General features: G+C 24.4%; 1 protein-coding gene across 2 annotated transcripts; it reads left to right on the forward strand.

Moving 5' to 3' along the window:
* Positions 1–1,170: 1,170 nt before the first annotated feature.
* On the forward strand, positions 1,171–16,369 carry LOC145831736 (uncharacterized). 2 transcript variants are annotated; one of them, XM_082939058.1, is made up of 9 exons: positions 1,171–1,193; positions 2,710–2,929; positions 4,205–4,343; positions 7,076–7,242; positions 8,075–8,202; positions 8,333–8,583; positions 13,040–13,618; positions 14,155–14,297; positions 15,950–16,369. In XM_082939058.1, the coding sequence occupies exons 2-9, from the start codon at positions 2,786–2,788 to the stop codon at positions 16,310–16,312; spliced, it is 1,914 nt and encodes a 637-aa protein (XP_082795184.1). In that variant the 5' UTR covers positions 1,171–1,193; positions 2,710–2,785; the 3' UTR covers positions 16,313–16,369. The 2 variants fall into 2 exon arrangements, with proteins under 2 accessions (XP_082795184.1, XP_082795185.1); XM_082939059.1 differs by lacking the exon at positions 1,171–1,193 and having other exon boundaries at positions 2,489–2,929.
* The last annotated feature ends 8,182 nt before the right edge of the window (positions 16,370–24,551 follow it).

Here is a 24,551-nt window from a genome sequence, read left to right on the forward strand (position 1 = left end):
AAACATAAAGTTAACCTATTTTAATTTTAGTAATGTTAAGTTTATATAATGTTAAAGCAAAAGGAAGGTTGTGGTTAGATAAAATTTTTAGAAAATGCTAAGTTGAAAATTTCCAATGGAAAATCGTAACATAAAAGATAAATGCTTTTACTTTCGAAATAATTGAAAAAGTGATGTTTCCAGCGTGAAGTAGCGTTACTAAACTGTAATTATGAAACTTTCTCAATGCAACTTGTATTATGAATTGAGTTTGTTGAAAAATGCGTTCTACGTGAAATTTGTGAAAAAATCTGGTTACAAAAATCTGGCGACCGGGTGCTTTTAGGTAGGGCTGCTGATAAATCAAATATTTTAAATATTAAGAATTGTTTTTACAAACTTTTGTGGTAAATTGTATCATTTTGTATGAAATGAAAGTTAATCACTTTTGGTTTATTCATAATGAAAAATATGTTTGTGTTGCTATTAATTAAAAGAATTAGACAACTCATGGCGTTACATTAATAGACTGACGATTTTTTACGAATTTTCAAAAGATATGCCCTAGAACTAAACATATTTTTTTTTTACTTAATGCATATAACTCATTATGCTTTGGTTTAAGTTATCAATTGAAATTGTTTTGTAATATGATTTTTGTCTTTTAAGCAAATTGAAAGCTTTGTTCAAGTTTTAGTTACAAAAAAACTTCGACAAACTTCCATACATAAAGTCTTAATTCACACAACAATCTAATCAACGAAGTTTATTCAACTTTTGTATTAATAGTAAATACAAAGTTGTTACTTTTCTAAAGTATGTTGCCTGTCAGCATTCAAGCTTACTTAAAAAAAAGTTTCACTACTGGAAATTTCAAATCGTGCTGATATCCAACCACGTTTCCAAAAAAAGAGAGAACAAAAAAGTAAAAAGAAACATGTGAGTATCGAAACGATGAAGTTTGTATATAAATTCGATTTGTAAATTATATGACATTTGCGCATTGTTAGTGGTCAGCGGTATGTAAGATGAAGGTTTTGCTCACTGAAACTTTCTACAACATGACAAACTTAAGCCAATGGATTGTTTTCTTTTTCTTTTTGTTTTAATGAAGTTCAAAGTCAAAAGAGCTTTACACTTCAAGTTAAGAAGCAGCTTTAGTAGGAATGTAGAATAGTAAATGTATGTTGTGTGCACTTATGTTGTGGTTAAAGGTAGGTTTTCATTATAATGTGGTCTATATTTGATAAAAGTATCTTTGTAAAGTATCTGGTTATGTTTAGTATATATTTTACTCTTTTTTTTTATCGAATATAAAACGACTAGGTGTTTTAAGCTTTACTGTGTTATAAAAGTTTTGTTTTATTACAAAAATTTTATAAAAACTACAGTTAAAATAATTCACATCGTATCTGTTTTTTATAAAACTATATCATCAAAAATCATTTTAAAGTTTTTATATTTTAGAGTTTTATACAAGGTCTAAATATAAGTTAAAGAAAATGTTTAACAAAAACAACAAAACATAAAAAAGAACAAAAATTTAAAGTCAAAACACAATTTTTTTTTTTTAATATCTAAACCTCAATTAATAAATTCAAATACAGAAAGAAAAATTTTCGGGAAACAAAAAGATATTTTTTTTCAAGTTGACAAAAAGTTTTTGAAAGTGGGTAGACTTTTTAATTTATACATGTCATGAACAAACAAAAATGTGTAAATGACTTATTGACAAATGATGTATGCCATATGGCATTCAGTAATGGAAGAAATATTTTGTTACAATATTACCGTCATAATTATTACTTTTGAAAATAACTTCAAAATGTCATTATACGTGCAAATGTATGAATTAGTTTAGTTCTTTATCATTTTTTTTCTAGCGCTTAGTCAGCGTAAAAAACAGTAGTATTTCTACTAACACCTTACATAAACTAAAAATAGAGTTGTGTCTATTTTACTACCTTATGTCTATCAAGACTAATCTAAATTAAAATGGGAATATTTTTAGCAATACTATGATTTAAAAATGTTCAGCAAAAATTTTGAAATGGACTTTTTTGTAAAATTGTACTATAAAACTCAATTTTTTTAAATCATTAAATTGTGCTATATATAGCTAGAGTTTAACGCTTTTAAATTAATTTTATACATAACACATACTTAAGATTTTAGAAAATATTATAAAATAAACTTAAATCAGTTAAGTTTAGTAAGGTTATCATGGTAGGTAGATAAAAAATAATAAGCATAAAAAAATAAAAAACTTTGTTTTGTTAAAGCTTAAAATACTAATTTAAGTTGCTATGTTTACTATATTTTATTAGTGTTAAAGTTTTGTATGCATATCTGAAGTCAGTTTATTTTACAGTTGTATTTGCAAACTAAAAGTAACAAAGTAACTTTTATACTTAGGTTTTATATAGTTATTATATAAGAATTTTACTAAACTTTTACAACTGTTATAAAACAATATTTAATTTTTTTACTTTGTCTATGGCTAATTTAGTAGTATTTTTAATGAAAATAGATAATTACGATAATAAACAAACTAGCTTAAATTTGATAAATCTATATAAACTTTTGTATACTTACTAATACTGTTTCATTATTTTACATTGTTTCCTGTACTTTAAAAACGTAAAATAATTTATTATATATTATTTGAATTCTGAACATCTAAAAGCTTTTAGGAGAGCATTTTTTAATCAGTTTTAAATAAATTATCAGCTTCTCGACGTTAATTCAGTTTATCTCAATAATTTTCACTAACAAAGAAGTGTGAGTCAAGTTCAAAGTTGGGACTATGACGTCAGAATTGTGGAATTCGACAAATGAAGATGTGCTAATTAAAAACTCAATTATAAGTCACTCTATTTTTATAGTTCAGTGTCTGCTCGGAGTTTTGCTTAACACTGGAATATTAGTTGTATTCTTTGTAATGAAACAGGTTAAAAATTAACTATCAGTTTTATACTAGTAAACAAAGTTAATATTTTTTTATCTAAAACTATTTTACTTTTTGATTTTTTATATAGTTATTAAAATATTTAATTACACTTTTAATATTTGTTTAAAACAAACATACTAACTTTGTTTTTAAATACAAGTTTTCCATAACTTTAAGTACCTTGTTGTACTTAAACCTTAAACTTATATCTTATTTTTTTTTAGAAAAGTAAAATTTGTTCGTTTTCGATTTACTTAACTTCTTAATTTCTTTACAAACTATCGCATGTTTTTAAGTTAAATAAAAATTTACATGTATTTTTATTTAAATAATCTATCTTAATTAGCCTTCCCTGTTAATGGCATTCTGAAAACAAGTAGTGGTCTTTTTTTGTCACGAGTTTTTATATAAAGTATTATGTAAAAAATTTACTTTTAAAGAAATTTAGAATTGTTCGTAATTAAAAACAAAATTATTATACAACTTGTAGAAAAATGCTTTTTAAAAAGTTTGAAATATTAAGAACTACAAAAAAAAAACTTGAACTAAAAAAAAATTAAACTACATAGATATATAGATATATAACTTTATATGAAAGGGCAACCTTATCGATAGTGATTATTTTAAAAGCAAACTGAAACCAAGTAACAATTAACTTAAACTCGCCTGTTGACGTGTTTTATTGGATAATGAATATTTTATAGAAACTTCGATTTTCCTAATGAAATTATAAATTATGTTTTCAGCTACCAACTTTATTTTAAGCTGGTATAAGACAAATTTTAAAGGGTTTATTTTGAAAAATTAGGTTAACTATAGTATAAAATTGTTATCTTTTGACGGAAATATTATAAGTTTTCTAATGATAGATCATAATAACTTAGTTTATCTCGAAAAGATGCAGCTATAACTTATACACGCAATATAAAATATATTGCACATAAAATAATTTTATAATCATTAGTGATTTAAAGTTTACAAATGATGTTTAAGATAGTTATAAATTTCATTTATCAAACATTAATGAATAGTTCAGTTAGCTTTTTAATATTATATCTTTATTTTGTAGGGCTTGTTAACTTTAAAAAAACCTAAGTGCCTTAATTAGTAGTAATATTTAAGTTTTTAATTTTTTACTATAAAATTGGACGTTTTTTATTTGATTAAGAAGAAATGTTTTGTAACTTAAGTTAATTTTAATGATGAAAACTTTAGCTCAACTGAATGAGCAGTAGTTTCTATTTTTCATCTAAGAAATTGATTAACTGTTTTTAGGTTCGAGGATCAGTGTACGCATCTTACATGATTCAAATTGCAATCACTGACGTACTAGTTTGTATCACGTGGTTATTATTTTCTTCACTTAATATTTATCACATAAACCAATTAAGCTACAAAAACCAGATATTAAACGGTTCGTTTAAATTATTAGTACAAAAAAAATCGTAAATATATATATGTCGTTCATATTTAAAAAAACTTATATCCTTTTACTGTTAAGAGAACTAAGTTTTAAACTCAAGTATTTTAGATTATAATAAGCAAGTTTATTTCTAAAACGTTTAATAAAACTTTTAATGATAATAACTCAAAACTGATAAATTTAAATTTTAGTTATCTACAATATATTCAGATTTTTGTATATAAACAACATCGAAATTAATTTCTAATTAAAATTAAAAACTTATAATTAAGTTGTCATTTTTCTTTTAACGAGATCAAGATTTATTTCAAAGAATTGAATATTTATCTTTAAAACAACTATTATCAAATTTTACATATTTATGCGAAAAAATTAGGAGTACATACTTGCTTTTTATTTTAAAGGATTGTAGTAATTTTTGTTCTTCTATCTGCTATAATTTTTTATTTTAAAATTTTTATTTAATCTTTACACTTAAATAGTCTACAAATTTCAACTTTATTTTTACACAAACTTTAATTCTTGTTTAAATACTTAAATTTTTTTTGGTATGAGGTTTTATTATCGATTTTTTAATCCCGTTAGCTGCATAGTTACAACAAATTTGTTTTCACACATCACAGATGACAAAAGTTTCATCAAAAAACACACCATAAACAAAGTTACTCTCATGCCACTGTTTTTTTCACATTTAGGCTATTAATTGATAATTTAAAACTAAAACTAAAAAATCCTAGTTATCCTCAGATCGATATTTGTATGTGTGTAAAGTTCAGGTAACCTATAATAATTTTAAAATCTATAAAAGTTTTAGTTTTTAAATTTGTTAAATGTCAATAAAAAGATAACTCTTATTTTGAATAGTTTTAAGTAACAAATAGGAATAGTTATTAATTTAGACATTTTTAAAATAATTCAAACCTAAAAAAAATGTTCCTACTTATTTTGTATTGCTAATACCAAAGGCTGTTTATTTAATTGTTAAAATAATAAGTGTTTATAATGTTTATAAAAGTAATGAATAATTATAATATTTGTTAAAAATGTTGCTAATTATTTTTAAGTGCTGTAACATTTTACTTTTTGTTTCATATTACTTTTAGTTAAAAACTTATTCGAAATAATTAACAACATGTACTATATTTATAAAATTTGTTATTTTATCGTTTACAAAAACATTGAATATTTTTTTGTACTTTCGAGAAAATATGCGTTTGATCAACTTAAAAACTGTAAAAAAATTGAAATTGCTTAGAAATTTTTAAATAAAAATCAGAAGTGATTTTTTTTCTATTTAATATTAATACATTTTTAACCTAATTAATCAAAAAGATTAAAAGTAGACTGACTGTTACAAGTGAAATTTAAAAGAAGTTTGAAATGATTTGCCACTGTTTAATGACAGAATAAGTTCAATTATTATTGTCTGTGTATAATTGGTCTTCAATTAAATTAATACTGATTGACAGTATTTAAACATGACAAAAAACATCGATTGTTTAAGTAGGCGAAACCTCATGTTGTTTTAAAATATATTTTACCAAGGGTTAAACTAATATTGAAAAAGTAAATTAGTGTGTTTTTAGTCGTAATAAAAGAATGTTATAACAGCATTGTTAAGTAGCTTTCCCTTTAAGCAAAAATTCGTGAGCTATTAGATCTATTTATTGATCTTGTCATATTATACAATCAATACTCAGTTGTTTATGTATATAGTATGCTACCGCCGTCAAAATTTTCTTCGAATTTATTTACTAAAAACATACAAGGTAACATACGTAAGCCTGAAATTTGTTAAAATTCTCTTGAAGTAAACCGGAAAAAAGTGTATTACTATCATGTTTTTTTTTTTTCATAAGAAAGCGTGTTTTATTAGTTCGAGCAATTATAATTTTAATTATGATTTTTTAGTACATTTTTGTTTTTATATTTTGTATTACAATTCTTTTAGGCATTGATTAGTATTTAAACTTTTCAAAAGTTAAAATTTAATTACAATCATATTATTTTAATTATTTAGCATTTTGACAATGTTTTTTTTTATTACATCATTATTTTTATTTTAATGACGCAGAAAAAATTTATAAAAAACTCTGTATTTATAACATTCATTTTGAAAAATATATTTAAGCATTTACATACAAAAAACTTGACCTGTTTGAGATAACACAATTACAAGATTATAATAAACCAAGTTCAAAACACTTAAACATTTTAAAACTATTATGTGAAACCAAAGTTTTAAAATTTTAAAACATATGTAGTATTAATATTTAATAAATTCAAAACACTTTTCGTTTTTTAGTTTGGAACTAAGTTTTTTTTTAATTTTAATATGCAGACTAATCAGGACAACAACGGAAAATTTTAATGAATTAAACAAAAAATAAAGTAAAATTGCGAAGTACAATTTTTCAAATAATGTAAATATGTTTGGTAACAATATCTTATTAGCTTATACAAAATATATAACTTAAAACTCCAAATAACTTAGTTTTTAATTTTTCTAACTAGACTAAAACAAGAAAATAATAAGTATAAATTATCAAATTTAATTCGAAAAACTTATATAGTGGGCTAAAATATTTAAGTCTAAATTTTAAAATATATAATAAAAAACAATAACACGTTACTTACGTTGTAAAGTCTTAACTTTATTATATAAAAAAAACCATTGAAACTAATAAACATACAAAACTTTCTTCAATAACCACTTACTACAGAAGGAGGCGACCAAATTGATTCAAGTTTCGATATAAAATTAATAAATTCTGTGGTGACGGTATACAACTTTCATTTTTATATAAATATATTTCTACTGGCCGCAATGAGTGTAGAAAGATTTGTTGCTGTTTGGAAGTCGATTAGATGTCAAAGATATCAGTTTAACGTTAGTTTTGAATAATTTTATAGACTAACAGCAAAAATGAAAAAAAAAAACAGTTATTATTTTCTTCATTACGAAAAAATCGTTTTGTTTAACTTTTTGTTTTGTAAATGTTTTAATAAATTACTTAGAAAATAATATAGTTTCCTGAGACAAATAGTTTTTAAAGACAACTAAGTTTTTGTTATAAGCATGTTTTGTTATTAATTTTTTTTTTCTTAAACATATTTTTGCTCGACTAAATCAAAAGTTCCTTTATATAATTTTGTGTTTTTTATTAATTATTTTTTTCAGGTTGTTTACTACAACTATCAAAACAACACAATTAAAAAAAAATAAACATTTTTAAACGTTTTGATAAACATTTGATAAAATTGTTTAAAAAAAAATTATTTAAAAGATCTATATTTAAAACTTATAGAAGTTAATTTGTATAAATAACCCGTTATTTTTAAATTTAGGCACACAAATTGAAAGAAGCATTTTAATAAAACAGCTTAAACTGCGTTTTACGGATTATTGAAATAAAAATTGCGTGTTAAGAAAAATAAATTGTGTAAAACAACAAATACTAAAATCTTTGAACTTATTTAGTTTTTCTAAGTTTTAATTATCATCATTAACATATTTGAAGTTATATCTTAGTATCGGTTTTAACCTAGTGCTTTTTGCTAATTTAGTTAAGACAAAAACCAATTTAATTTCTATACTGTTATTATAAAGGATAACTATTGAAGATTTAAAGTAAAATAAAGATATTCAAAAATATTATTTTATTATACGTAAGACTAATATAACGTTAGTTATAAATAATTATAATTGTTTTTTTTCACAGAAAAAATTAACATACATTATAAGCGGATTGATGTGGATAATTGCTTTTATTTGTGTTTTGCCGAGCATCATTGACGGTAAACTTGGTTTTGGTGATCAAAAACAAATTGGTTCAAAAAATGATAAACTGTTAGAAAGTTTAAATACTTTTTAATATTCACTTATCATTATGCAAAAAACTTTTTTTATTATGATTTTCAAGCTTAGATACAAAAGTATGTAGTCTGTGCTTAGTTCACTTATAAAACTTTTTTTTCAGTTTCAGCGAACATACTGGAAACGAAGGACCAGAGTGGAAATATTGGAATGATTGCCATTTCCTTTTTAAAGAAGCAATTGATTGGAAAATTAAGTATAAAATGGATATCATTAATATAGAAAGCGTTCCAGGATATAACATATCTGCTTTTAACTGCACAAACTTCATGTGCAATATCGCTTATTCATATTATAATGTCAAAACAGTTTATTCTTGCGAAGAGTTAAAAAACGACATTAGTGAATATGATAGTTAGTTTTAGTCAAACTAATTCTTGTTGGTATTTAGACGTTCTTCCTCTAAAATGATTAAAACCATGAATTTTTAAAGCCACTAAACTTATTTATAACTTGAAAGAAATTGATATATATATATATATATATATATATACTTAATTTAATATATATATATTACATATAAATATTAATTTTTAATAATATAAATTATTAAATAACTATTATAAAATTATTAATAAACTAAATCATTTCTTAATAAATTAATGAGAAAGTTTGAGTTTAAAAATAACAGATCATATGTTTGATTAAAAGTATCATTGTTTTTTATTGTTAGCTGTTCGAAATTAATTGCACTGCTAAACATTAATACTAAAGTTATACAAAAGAATAAAAAACACTATGACGTATTTATAAATTATTGTAGAGTACAAATATTCAGTGCAAAAACTAATATTCCTTATAAAGACTAAACAATCATTTAAAATTCAAAAAACTACAAACAAGTGAATATTACATTAAATACTTTAAAAGCTATTGAGTTAAATAACTAACGGCCGTTAATATTAGATATCAAAATTAATTTTTAATAGTATAAACTATTAAATGACTAACATAAAATTATTAATAAACTATATCATCTTCTACAGAGCCCACTTTGATGGCTTTTAAATAAATTATTGAGAAAGTTCGAGTTTAAAAATAACAGATCATATGTTTGATTAAAAGTATCATCGTTTTTTATTGTTAGCTGTTCGAAATTAATTGCACTGCTAAACATTAATACAAAAGTTATACAAAAGAATAAAAAACACTATGACGTATTTATAAATTATTGTAGAGTACAAATATTCAGTGCAAAAACTAATATTCCTTATAAAGACTAAACACTCATTTAAAATTCAAAAAACTACAAACAAGTGAATATTACATTTAATACTTTAAAAGCTATTGAGTTAAAGAACTAACGGCCGTTGTGTATGCGTTGAAAAAAAGAGGGTTACTTAAATAAGATAAGTGAATTCATATCGTTTTGTCGTCATATGAAAAAGCTCCTCTTAATAATCAATAAGTTTTAAATTATTTAATGTAATAGTCACATATTTGTAGTTTTGTGAGTTTTAGTTGTTTGTTGAGATGGAAGATTAATTTTTGCACTGAATGTTATTAATCTACAACACTTCATAATTATGTCATACATAAATAAAGATATATATATACCACAGATGTTCTTGTGTTAAAACTTTATTTCAACTAATGGCGTTTCACTGCTCTCAAATAAATTTAAGAATAGATCTACGGAGTCTCAAAAAGCTCTAAGAATAGGCTTAGCTTAGCTAATATTCCGATATTATCAGGATCTCCAGGATTTAACGCCTTTTAACGTTACATCTTATATATATATATATATAAATGTATATAGAAATAACATACACAAAATAAACTTTTGCTTGGTACAGCTGTTTCTGCGTTTAATACGCGTCCTCAGCCAAGTTTTATTCAATGAAAAGCAAACTTGTAAGTACAGCAATAAAATTATACAAAATTAGGTATTACGTAATAATAGATAGTTGATTTTAGACAAAATTATTAACAGAGTTTTTAGATAAATTGCTTTCTATAATGTATGCATCCAGTTTGTAATTCGTTTCTTTTGTTTAAAGATTCAGATTTCTTAACTTTTAAAATTTCGATTTTTTCCGCATTGCACAATTTACATCCGTTTTTTAAACTGTATTTATTTTTCGTTCTTGTTAATATTTCCCACTGAATTTTAAAATTAACTTCGTCATTTTTTAATTTCCAAATGTACTGCGATAAAGTTGTCGTATTTTTATATTTTTCGTGTTTGAAGCTGTACTTGTGCTTTGTGTAGCGATTCTTGAACGATAGTCCAGTCGACCCTACATAAAACTTGGTCTGGTTATCAGTTATGACTGTCGCTTTATATATAACATTTTCCATCAGGCAACTTCCATTTACTGGGCATTCTTGTTTTTTGCAGTCACACATTCTCCTCTCTTTGTACTGCGTGTCTAACATCTTTCGATTGTGTGCCATTATAAGTTGTTTCATGTTTGGCATGCAGGAGTAGGACACTTTTAGTGTCTTCCTGTTAAAAACTTTACAATATGGATGGTTTTCAGTAAAGTTCTTGTCCACAATCTCTAGGAAGCGCTTCCCAACCCGTGTTGCCACACTTTTGCAGAATGGAGCGTTGAAATATAAAATATTTCTTCTCCTTCTTTTCTTGTTGTTACCCTTCTCGTTTTTGTGGCTATAGGCTAACTCGTGATCGTATCCACTTTCTCTTATAGCTTCCTGGTATTGTTGGGTTGTTTCCTTAAAAATGCTTTGACTGCTAGAAATCTTCTGGAGGCGGTTGTTCACTGCAACCGGTATGTGTTTTAACACATGCTCTGGATGGTTTGACTTGCTATTCACATAAACCGTATGCGCATTTGGTTTTCTGTACGGCTTATGGCTTTCATTTTGAAGATCTAATGTTACATCTAAGAAGTCTGTTACAAACAGATTGGCTTCGATGGTGACATCAAAACCAATGTTTTTAAAGACTTTTCTTAGATGTTTGACTTTTCTCTCCATATCTGGTCCCGGTAGGATGTCCACCACTGCTAAACCATCGTCACGGTATATACCAAAATTACCATCTCTAAAGATCTTCTCCTTCTTCAATTTATCTAAAATGTATAGGCCAACCAGTTCGCAAATTTCTGCGCCATGAAAGCTTCCCATTGGTACATCAAAGCTGTTCTTGTTATGCTTTTTTGACCATGGTTCACCCTCGTGGAACAGTATTGATTTACAGCAATGTCTGATTAGCTCTTTTTCATTTTCCGTGATTTTAGTTAGGCCTGCAGCAAAATTGAAGGAGTTTTCCAAAATTGTTGCTGAGATGGCAGGATAAAAGCTCACTATATCAAATTTGATAAACCTTGAAGTTGGTTTATTGCTTAAGCTATTGAACCAGTTCAATACCTCGTAAGTGTTTTTCCATTGTATTAAATTACTTTTTGATCTTATAAAATTGTTGATTCTATCTAAATTAGTTTTTGCAGGTTTGCCAATAAAAGTTTTTGCCGGATTAATTATTCTACAACTTAGTTTATTTGGGAAGTTTGGTTTATGATCTTTTAGAGTAATGTAACATTGTTGTTGAGAAAGTTTGGGAATTTTACCTTTTATTTTGTTTTTCAATACTATTTCCTTTTTCAACAACAATGTTTTCAACAACTGGACTATCGTTCAAGAATCGCTACACAAAGCACAAGTACAGCTTCAAACACGAAAAATATAAAAATACGACAACTTTATCGCAGTACATTTGGAAATTAAAAAATGACGAAGTTAATTTTAAAATTCAGTGGGAAATATTAACAAGAACGAAAAATAAATACAGTTTAAAAAACGGATGTAAATTGTGCAATGCGGAAAAAATCGAAATTTTAAAAGTTAAGAAATCTGAATCTTTAAACAAAAGAAACGAATTACAAACTGGATGCATACATTATAGAAAGCAATTTATCTAAAAACTCTGTTAATAATTTTGTCTAAAATCAACTATCTATTATTACGTAATACCTAATTTTGTATAATTTTATTGCTGTACTTACAAGTTTGCTTTTCATTGAATAAAACTTGGCTGAGGACGCGTATTAAACGCAGAAACAGCTGTACCAAGCAAAAGTTTATTTTGTGTATGTTATTTCTATAATTGGCACCTACGAAAAGTGGAGAGCCTCTCTCACCATCAACAGACTTCAAAAAAACAAGTATAAATGTATATATAGATACGTTGTAAATAGTATACTCAGTTCAAAACAAACACTGTTTTTTTTATTATTAAAATTATGATGCTTATGCACTAGTATCATGAATTGGTATTTATTCATAATAAATTTAATTTGCACTATCTCTTATTCAAAAAATAATGTTAAAACTGTTTAGTCTTATAAATTAGTATTTGTAAATAGAAACTAGTACATACATATGTTTATGAGTGATATTATGTAACAAAATAAGTCATATTAAAATATACTATAGATTTTGAAAACTATGACATAGATTTCAAATTCAAACAATTAGTTTCAAAGTTAGATTTTAAAAAGCTAAAAAAATAATATGAATTTAATAATAAATTGATATAAACTCATAAAATCTGTTCGTGTCTCTTGTTTGGGTTTGTTTATTATTAAGACAAGTTCAAGCTTTTGTAAATAAAATGTTGTTTTTTAACGTTTTTTGTTATAATCTTTGTTAATTTTTTTTACAGTACTTCAAATAAAGTTGAATTTCGCTTTAGAAACTAAAAATCAGTAAAAAATTTTTTTAAGTTTCAATTATTATCAAAAAATTATTACATATACATGGAAATCATAGGGATTTTCTAAAACTCAGAACACTAGTTAAATCCGATTTTTACATTTAAAAAGTTTTTTATTTAAAACAACAGAAGACGAGGTACCAGATATCAGAGAACTAGAATATGAAGGGTTGTTGTACTACTATGGGGAATGGATTGAGAGTAATGGAACTAAACAAATTGAAAGTAGCTACACTTGTGCTCCAAACTACGAACACAAAACAAAAATATATAACATTGCAGTCGACGTGGTCATTGGATTTTTTCTTCCCTACATCGCCATTGCAATCAGCTATTCAGGGATCGCCTACATGATAAACAAGAGAGCCAGGAGTCGAATGAACACCGACAGGAGCTTGTTCAACTCCAACGTTTCCACAATTAAGCACAGCGATACGAAAGAAACCACAGTGAGCCCCATTGTCAAGTTCAACAAGTCTTCGGTGCCAAAACTGAAGTTGAGTCCGGTGAACAGGATGGTGGACCGGAAGAGGAGACCGGTGAGCAACGCATCAGCGAGTTCAACTGAGAGCTTCTTCACAGATCAGACCTGCGTTCAAGTCAGTCCGGGAATAATAATGACTCCGCCTAGTTTCACCTGCCAAAGTAGAAGCAAGGAAGTCGTTACAAAAATTGTAGAAAAAAATTCTGACAGAAGTAAAAATAAAAGTACGTCTTTAGTTTTGAATCTTATGAGTTATCTTATTATAAAATAATAACAGAACATTAAAATAGCTGCATATTGCTTAGGATGTCCACTATTGAGTTTAATTTTTGAAATAGACATTATTAATAATTCAAAATAGAGAAAGTTAAGAATTTTAATTTTTCTATCACTATTGGTATAAACAAAATCATTTTAGTAAGTTTGTGTTTTGTTTTTAACATTAAGTTAACTAGTATAGCACTACATAAAATTTTAGTTATTTTTATATGTATATATAAGCCACAAATTACGTATTTTAAGAATTTTACTTTTTAATTATTTAAATTATCAATTTTAAGATGTTTAAATATCTCTTCATGTCAACTATGACTTAAAGCATCAAATAGGTTTCATTTAAACCTAACTAAATGAACTAGCAAAACATTATATCTATCAAATTAAAGAAAGATAAAAAATAACATTAATAAGCTTTCATTGACAACGCTAACAGTAAAATATAACAACTTGTATGCTTGTTGAAAATAACATTTTTTTACAGTGGGGTATTTAAGTGTTAAAACCGCAGCTTACAAAAATGCTGAAAAACACATCAAGATTGCTAAAACAGTGACTGCCTACGTGATTGTCTTCTCAATATGCTGGTTGCCACAAAAAATATTCATGGTTGTTTACATTATGCAGGTTTGTAATGTCAACACATATTATAAAAATCATCTCATTTTAAATTCTAACTCATTTGACCTTCAATTTTAAGTTTAAAAGGCAGTCTAACAAAGAACTCTCTGTTTAAAAGTTATAATACTCTAATTACTTGAAGAAAAACTTTAAAACATTGTAACATTTATTTTATTTTTAGCGGTTTTAAAATCTAATTTTTTATTTAAATTTTTTATTAAGCATAAATTTAAGAAGACTCTATTAACACGTTACATATATTTTAAGTATATTGATCTTTTTGGCTTACTTTGAGTAGCTTATTATACAGTACACTGTCCTCGGTTAAGCTTAAAAAACAAACTTTTCTATAGTATATTTTCTTGAAGCTAACTTTTATTATTTTAAGTATTCTATAAGTTTAAATATATTTAGATAATAGTTATTTAGTAGCTAAAATAAAATTAATCACACATTATAAGCAGTACCGGTTTTTCTGAAGCATATCATATTGTAAAAAAAAATGATTTGAAACTTTTTTAAAATATTTTGTTTTGTGGTTAATTAAATTTTTAATACATAAATTAGAAAAAATATTTTATCATCTACAAATACAATGTTCTATTTATCTTGAAAAATTACTTTTGTTATTTTGCAAATTTTCTATTACATGAAAACAATTTTCGTTTTCTACAAAACTTATTTTCTATAACTGGTCACCTTTGAACATTACTTCTTTTACATTAGTTGTAATTGAAATAAACTTTTCTGCTTAATTTAAAATAATAATGTTTCATATCATAATGTTTTATAATACTTTTACAAGAAAACTATAAATACATTTTTTTACAAAATTTTGTTGTTTAAGTGTGTTTTTAGGATTAAAAGTTTAAATGAAAACATGTAAATTTGTGTTAAATAATCTCATTATTCTATTCAATTTTGTTTGGTCCGAGATTTTTTAACATAAAGTTTCCTAAGCATTTATATTAAATAGTAGCAAATAAGTCCTAGTTAGCAAATTTAATTTTTACATAATACTTGAAAATTAAAAACTTGCTATTTAACCAACGAAATAATTAATTTGAAAATAGTTAAAAGGTTTTAATATATAGTTATTGTGTAAGAAATTAAAAAATAGTAACTGATTTAATGTTAGCTGTTTAACAAATAGATAACGCATATGAATTAAGTTTAAAGTTGAAAAGTGAGAAAATGAATTTGACTTAAGTCAAAAAGATTTCTACTTAGTAAACTAACAGATAATTTTCAATTTAAACGTTAGTAAAGTTATAAGAAATTTATATTTTCTTAATTTAGAACTGAAAAATAAAAAAAATTTTAAATTCTACTGCAACACAAAAATTAGGTAGGACTAGAGGAATTTAAAATACATATTTACTTTTAATTACAGAATTTAGAAACTTCATAAAATCAAAATAGCTAAACTTTCCTGAAAAGTACCAAGTTTTATTAAGACTTAGTTTCAGTTTTTATTTTGTTTAATTTTATATTTTACATAATTAGTTGATAAACATGAGACGTATAAAAACTTCTATTCTTGTAAAAGAATATCGTTATTTATATTGTCTAAATTTAAACTTTTTTGTAGAAGATTAAAAAAATGTTTTACATGATACATATAGTAACTTATATTAAAATATAAACAAACTTTTTAGGGCTTGGAAGAAAAGGACCTAAACTACTGCCATGCCATTATAACAACAGTCCGAATTATAAGTTTTTTCAGCGTTTTACTGAACCCTATTGTGTACGCCACAACACAGAGAGACATTAACAAGTACATAAGAATGCACGTAGTTTCAAAATTGTACAAATGTTTCCGATTTCCTAATTTTACAATGAGGTACAGTAAGAACACTGCTAATACAAAGATTGTTAATGATGCGAACGATAAAAGCCCAAAAATCGATACCACAGTTGTCAGTCCTCTATTGATGTCAGATCGGATGAATAAAACTGCCGCTGAAACTAACCAATTAGAAAGCTTGTCGCCGATAAACGAAGAAAGCGATACATGACTTCTTTTGAATTTATCGAACTTTATCGTTTCATATCTGTCTGACTTGTGTTTATCACTGCCTTTTCATAAAGATAAGTACAACGTTAATGCAATTTTTTTTAAACTTTTAGTAAAACCTTATGTTAAACTAATACTTATCTTGTGATAATTTTTTTCCTAAAAAAAGTATAAAGATATACTACACTTTAAAGTTTTATTTATTGATTTATTTGTTTTGAAAAAGTTCATTTTTAGATCGTTTTTTTTTTTTAGATATTCATTTTATGACAGAAACATGCAAAACAACTTTTGACAATCTGTTTTTTTTTTTTTGAAAATATACTAGTTAGTTTTTATTTGTATAAGTTAAGAAAAAACTTTAAATTGAAAAAATTACTACTGAATAATATTTTTTACAACATTCTTTGTACTATCAGTAAAATTTAGTGTGACTTTTAATTTTCTTTTAAATACATGATAAAAATTGATTTTACATAGTTTTTTTTATATCTAATTCAGTTTTCTTCAACATTTTCAAAAGCTGTACACAGTTTATAACTATTATTTTTGATAAACGATATTAAATTCATGTGTTAACAAAACTACAAACACTTTAGACACTGTTATACTTTTATTCTTTAAGTAGTTGAAATATAAACAACGTTTTAAGTACTGTAAATTTACGTTTTGATTAAGTCTTTATATCAGACAAAAACAAAAAATTTCATTAAAATAAATTCGCAAAAATAAATATTTTGTGCACACTACTTAGTATAAGTGCAGACCGTGATGATCTAGATTAATTTAAAAACTACACAGAAATTATATTTAAAAAAATTGAATTGCAGATTTAAATCTTAAAAATGTTTATGGGGACTTAAATTACAGTTCTACAAAGTATTACTTTTATTTATCAAATGGTAACATATCATTAAAGTAAATAATAACTAAGAGGCTATTAGCTAATGTATTTTCATATAAAAATAAAACACTTTCTCAAAAATAAGCTACACTTCGTAAAATATTATTCATTTATTTAAGCAAGCTCATAAAAATTAAAGTTTTAAAGTATTTATAGTATACTTAAACTTAAAGGCTTAGTTAATTACATTAGTTTTTATACTAAATATTTAAATATACTGTTTCAATGTGTTGCTTTACATATTTCAATAAAATAATTATTCCATAACTTAAATAATGCATGTATCATAAACTAACTTATTTTTATCAGTACCAAATCATTCGGTTTTGATAAAGTAAAATATATGACGCAACCATTATTGACCTAAACATTAATGACATCGAAGTCAGATCAAGTGTAAAGTTATAGTATGTACTAGCTTAATCAATTAACTAGTAGCAATAACTAGTGGCAATCTTTAGCAATGTTTATATCTAAAATGTGTTTAGAAACAGTTGCTTTAGTACTAATTAGTTAGACTCAAACACTGGGTTATCTTGATTATGTCTGCCTAATGAGTCCTATTGAGAACTAATTTCATAGAATGTTGCATGGATTGTGGGATGAATATCCAGTACAGTCTAGTTCTTTAATAAACACCTTAGCTTCATTGAAAATTAGTAAAATTTCGTTACTAGATATTAACCCGTTAATATTAACCCACTTTTTTATATTTTATTTTTTAATTGGAAACATATAAGTTTAGTGCTTATAAAATCGCAATAAAGAATCAATTTTTACAGAAAAAAAAAACTAATTTATTAAATACTAAATATGAAGAAATAGTCTTTTTGCTTTAGATGTTTCGTTTTCAGTCAAAGTTTAAAACATTTTAAACCATTTAACAATGTTTTTTTTTCAGTTTTTGTACATTAATTTCTTTGAAATTTTAGTTAAAAGACAACATGTTGTATGTGAAAAATTAAAAATCATGATGTATGTTAAAATTTGTATTCTATCTCACTAAAAACCTTTAACTAAAACACTCTTATATTAATTTATTTAAATTTGAAAGCAAATAGATACATTTTTGCGTAAATAATGGCATTAAAAAAACATTCTCAGACCTTTTTTTTATATTAGATTATATCGTTATGAAATCAACATTTTATTTAATAATTCTAAAGCGTATGAATAAATATGGATATAAATAAATAAATAAGTATGATAGTTATATCTTATAATTATAATTAAAATTTTGGTTTCTTTAACAGTTGCAAACGACATTTATAGAGTAGTAATATATTACTGGTATATTGTTCATTTAAATAGTAATAATAGTCAAACTAGTGGGCATTTCTAATAAAAAAAATTAACATTTTAACCTTCATGAAACTGTAATGTTTTTAGTAGAAAAGAGAACATAACTTAATTTGAAACAATTACTTCAATTTCTATATTGACTTAAAGCTCCGAAATACTTATACATATATCTTTATACTAAAGCTCAACCAATATATGTAATAATTGTTAAAATCTTTGAGTTTTACAAGTACTTTTTGATAGTTCGTTTTTAACTTTATTTTATCTTTATAAAAGCAACATAAATCTTTAAAAGTAAAAAGCAAGTTCCAAACCGAGTTTTTTAAGAATAGTGTCTGTTGATTTTTTTTATGGCTTTTTCTTTTTCTTTCAGTATATCTTTGGCTCTTTACGAAACTATAATTGAGATATTTTTGATCGGAATGTTTTTTTTTAGCCTTAAGTTCAATGCAAAACATGGAATTTAAACTACGTCGCCTTTTGTTACAAATTTAAAATGGTTTGTTTAAAATGTATAAAAACTTAACTTAAATACTTAAGTATTTTAATTAAACTAAATTTTAAGTAGTTATTGTTTATGTTATGGTTTCGTTAGGAATAAAAAAGTAATAATTTTTTTTTTACTTTTATTAATATTTTACGTACATTTTTTAAATGGAAAAGGTCTTTTTGTTGTAAAGTTTAACCTAATAACTGAAAAAATAAAACTATACAAAAAATATAAAATTTAAGAACAAAAAAAAAGTTAAAGTACTTTTAATACATTACATACTTAATGTATCTTTTAGTTATGAGTTACAACATGTTATGCAGGTAACAATTGAAAACCTTACCACTAAAAATTCAATTTATTGTTGTATTGAGAATATTCCTTCTTAGCGGAATAAAATTTATTAAAGCTTTATGAAATTCTTTCAGCTTTATGTTTATCTATAAAATTAACATACATTTTTTAGATTACCAAATAAGAAATTCAATAATTAAATGTTTCAGTTGAAGAATTAAAAAAAAATGTTGAAGTTTTTACTAAGATACTACTTAAATAAATAACTTTATAATTTTAAAATTATATGAGTTCTTACAGTTTTAGTTTAAGCTATTTTCAATATTTAAAAATATTCCAACTAGGCTGTTATCAGTATTACAATGATGCACTAATACATTTTAAAACAAGTAGTTCATACACTTCCCCAAACTAGAAATATTATTCAAATGGTCGTTAATTATAAGTTTAACCTAGATTAAATTTCTCAAAATTTAAACGGTATTTAAAAATCAGTTTATAAAAAGCTAATTATATTTTATAAAGCAAAAATAATACTTTTCTTTTTTTTAAACAGTTTTTCACATTTAAAAATTTTCATAACATATCACACACTGAGAAATGCCGGGTATTTATTTTATGAATATTTAAATTTACTGAAAATTTAATTAATGCGTAAAGAATTTTTGATATCTCCTCTAAGCTAGTTTTAAAACTTAGAATGATGTTTTCTACCTTATTTTTTCAAGTACTTTTAAACAAAACATCTTTTTAAACTATACTTTGGTTAAACTAAACGAGCTAAAACATTACGCAAGTTTTTTGATTAAAACTTGTTTAAAGGTTTCTCTAAAAGTCATTGTTTTTTGTTCGCTCTTATTCAAATTATGGTAGGAATTAAGTTTTGTTGATCATGGAAACAAACGTCATTGCATAACTAGATTTTAAAATGACTACATTGTAACTATTTGATCCTACTTTAATAAAATTTAAAAAAATTTAAACATCTTATAATTGATACAATAAGCTTTAGTGAATAAAAAATGTACAACTATAATCTTGTTTTTAATCAAAATGTTGTATGTTTATTTAAAGTTAAATTTTAACTAACACTAAATACCATTTAAAAAGTTGACCGGTTTCAAAAACATTTTTTAGCTTGTTGTGTTAGAATACATTTCAAAGTACTAAAGTATATATTTAGAAAATACAATACCAGAATTAAACTTGCTCAATTATTTTTGATACATATTTGTAACCGCCGCAAAAATGAGATAAATATTGTTCGTGGTTGACATGTACTAGCGCGTGGATTAATTCAAAACAAAACTTCAGCCAAGGATATTCATACAATTGTGACAGATTATTATCATAGAAAACGTTTGTATTGACAACAGAAAAAAAAGAGCTTATTTTAAGTCATGGTAGCATGTTTTTATTTGTTTTTAATACAGAGACAACAAAGTTCTTCTGTAAAATCTAATAAACGATATTAAAAAGTGTATGAAAATCTTAGTGTTAAAAGCGTTTATTAACCAAAACAGTTTTACAGCAGAAATAGTTAGTTTTATTTTGTTGCTGAAAAAAATAGTTGTTACAGTAAACAAGATAATATGAAGTTTAATACAAATAAAAATATGTATGTTTGTTACCTTTTTTAGCTATAAAATAGATTTAGGTTATATTGTTATAAAATATTTGTAACAATATTTTTTATTAAAAGTAAGTTATATTGAATATAATAGAATTAAATACATTCAATACTACCTTAAAGTGTTACTGTTCTTTTTTATTGAAATTTATTATTTAAATCAATTTTTCGATTTTATACGTTAAAGTATGTTATAGTTCACCAATTGAAATTATATGACCTCACATAAGTTTTCTGTTCAGATTTTTTAATAATGTGAACAGAAAATTTAATAATAAATTTATAATGCGTCAACAATCAGACTGTATTGTTGTATACAATATAAATTCTAATTAACGTTCGGTTGATAATATGTTGGTACATTCTTATTACGTACTAAGGAACATTATACAAAACAAATTATAGTTTTCATGTGTATATACAAACGGGTCATGAAAGTTTATGGACATTTTTGTATTAGTGCAACAATAAGTCACGACTTTTACGGTATTTAATGAAATTCTTAGTTTAATAGCTATAAAACATTAGTTTTAAATTTGATTTTTTTAAGGTTTAATCAGCAATTTAATGTTACGTAGCTTTAATTTCGGTAGCATAAGTTTAAACAAAATTATAAAACTTTAAAACGCTGTTCGAACAGATGTTTATCTTTTTATTAGTTTTTTGTACTGTACGTGATAATGTACATATGATATGATCAGGTACATACGATTTTTTACGGTAAATAAAAACGATAACTTTTAACATGATAATGAGAAAAATTTATTGTAGTAAGTATTTTATTATTACCTATGAACTATTTAGTTTTATCATAAAAGAATAAATAATGTATCAAAATTCTGGCTTAGTTTAAATAAAAATGTATATATTAGCGGTTTCAGATAATTTCAATTACATTTAAAATCTTAACTATTTAATTATTTTTTCTTACTGTTTACAATTTTAGTTTTTGAATAGAGTAATTGAAATATTTTCAGTACAATCTTTTATACATATGGCTTTAATACTTTATAAAATGTTTATTAATTACTATTCTTATAACATTAAAATGGTCAAAATTTTATGGTTTGCCAAAGTTTAAAAAATAATAATATTACGCAGGCCGCAAAACGTTTCCTTAAATATTTAATCTTGATAAAAACATAATGAATTAAATATCAAAAAAAAAAGGTATATTAGTATTTAAACAACAAATAATACTTGAAATGATTTTTGAAATATAATGGTAGTAGCCGTTTTATATTTTCAATCATAAAATTTATAAACGGTCAGTTTTTCAGTTATAACTTTTTACATTTTAGTTATAAAGTCAGTTATACTGCTAAAACTTAAACTAAACTAAAATAACATTTAAACTTTTGTTCATTTATTACTTCTAAAGAAGTAAAATTATATTTAGTTACAGAACTTAAAACTATTAGTTTCAAAAACAAAACTAAAAAACAAAATATTAAACTACTAAAATTGAGTTTGTACAATTGTAAAATCTAAGTAATGTTGAAGCAAAAGGAAGGTTGTGGTTAGATAAAACTTTATAGAAAATGCTAAGTTGAAAATTTTCAAAAGTAAATCGTAAAAAAAAGATAAATTCTTTTACTTTCGGAATAATTGAAAAAGTGATGTTTCCAGCGTGAAGCAGCGTTACTAAACTGTAATTATGAAATTTTCTCAACGCAACATTTGCTATAAATTGAGTTTGTTGAAAAATGCCTTCTACGTAAAATTTGTGAAAAAATCTGGTTACAAGGCAAACTGGCGACGCGCGTACTTTTGGGTAGGGCTGCTGATTAATCAAATATTTTAAATGTTAAGAGGTGTTTTTAATTTTTTTTTTGATAATTTGTATAATTTTGTATTAAATCAAAGTTGATAACTCTAGGTTAATTCATAATAGACAATATATTTTTGTTGCTATTAATTAAAAGTACTTAAATACGTCAAGGCGTTACATTTATAGCATGATGATTTTTTACGATATTTCAAAAATATTTTCCTACAGCTAAACATATTTGATTTTTTAAAACATTTTTTAATGTAAATATCTCATAATTATTTTGTTTAAGTTATCAATTTAAAGTTGTTCTGTAAAATTGTTTGTGTTTTTCAAGCAAGCTGAAAGATTTATTCAAGTTTTAGTTACAAAACGTTAACAAACTTCCTTACAACAGTTTTTATTCACAGGACATTCTAATGAACAACATTTATTCAACTTTTGTTTCAAAAACCAATTTAAATATTTAAATTTTGTATAGTTTGTTCGCCTGTCAGAATTTAAGCTTACTTAAAAAGTATCAGTGCTAGATTTCAAATCGTTCTGATATCCAACCACGCTTCCGAAAAGAGAGAACAAAAAAGTAAAAAGAAACATGTGAGTATCGAAACGACGAAGTTTGTAAATAAATTCGATTTGTAATTTATATGACATTTGCGCATTGTTAGTGGTCAGCGGTATGTAAGATGAAGGTTTTGCTCACTGAAACTTTCTATAACATGACAAACTTAAGCCAATGGATTGTTTTCTTTTTTTTTTATTTTAATTAAGTTCAAAGTCAAAAGAGTTTTACACTTCAAGTTAAGTAGCATTTTTAGTAGGAATGTAGAATAATATATGTATGTTGTATGCATTTATGTTGTGATTAAAGGTAGATTTTCAGTACAATGTGGTTTACATTTGATAAAAGTTTCTTTTTAAAGTATTTGGTTCTATTTATTATATATTACAGTGTTTGATTTGTCTTAAGTCAAGTAAAAAACGACCAGGTTTTTGAAGTCTAACTGTATTATGAAGGTTTTGTTTTTGTACAACAGTTTTGTTAAAACTATAATTAAAGGTGTTGTCTTTTTTCTTTTTTTTTTTAATAAATTATAAGAAAAATCTTTTTGATGTTAACGTTTTAAATTTTTTTACCAGATCTATTTATAAATTAAAGAATAATGTTTTACAAAAATAACAAAACATAAAAAAGATAAAAAGTTTGAAATTGAAATTTAGAAATTCTTCTTTTTCAAACAGCTAAACCTTAACTAAAAAAAATTTAAACACAAACAGAAAAACTTTATGAAATAAAAAGCTTTTGTTTTTCCAATTTTTTAAAAAATTTGAAAGTTAGGAGACTTTTTAATTTATACATGTCATGAGCAAACACAAATGTGTAAATGACTTAATGACAAATGATGTATGCCATATGGGATTCAGTAATGGAAGGCATATTTTGTTACGTTATTACCATCATAATTATTACTTTTAAAACTTACTTCGAATTGTCATTATACGTGCAAAAGTATTAGTTTAGTCTTTAGCTTTTTTTTGCTCTTAATTAGCGTAAAAACAGTAGTATTAATATTAACACCTTACAGAAACTAAAAATAGAGTTTTGTCTATCTTACTACCTTATGTCTATTAAGACTAATTCAAATTATAATGGGAATATTACAAGCGATGTATTTATATAAAATAGTTAATTATACATTTTGAAAAAAACTGTAAAAGTGTACATGTAAAAGTACATTTTTTAATCAGCTTTGAATAAATTAACAGCTTTTTAACGTTAATTCAGTTTATCAGGTGCTCAACAATTTTCACTAACATAGAAGTGTGACTCAAGTTCAAAGCTGTGACT

This window comes from Thalia democratica, chromosome 3 (genome assembly GCF_965202585.1).
Source record: "Thalia democratica chromosome 3, ktThaDemo2.hap1.1, whole genome shotgun sequence".
Lineage (NCBI taxonomy): Eukaryota > Metazoa > Chordata > Thaliacea > Salpida > Salpidae > Thalia > Thalia democratica.

Coding starts and splice junctions, on each gene's coding strand:
- LOC145831736 (XM_082939058.1), top strand. CDS start 2,786: ATGACGTCAGAATTGTGGAATTCGACAAATGAAGATGTGCTAATTAAA. Junction 7,243..8,074: donor GTCAAAGATATCAGTTTAAC/GTTAGTTTTGAA, acceptor TTTTTTTCACAG/AAAAAATTAACATACATTAT. Junction 14,298..15,949: donor TGGTTGTTTACATTATGCAG/GTTTGTAATGTC, acceptor CAAACTTTTTAG/GGCTTGGAAGAAAAGGACCT.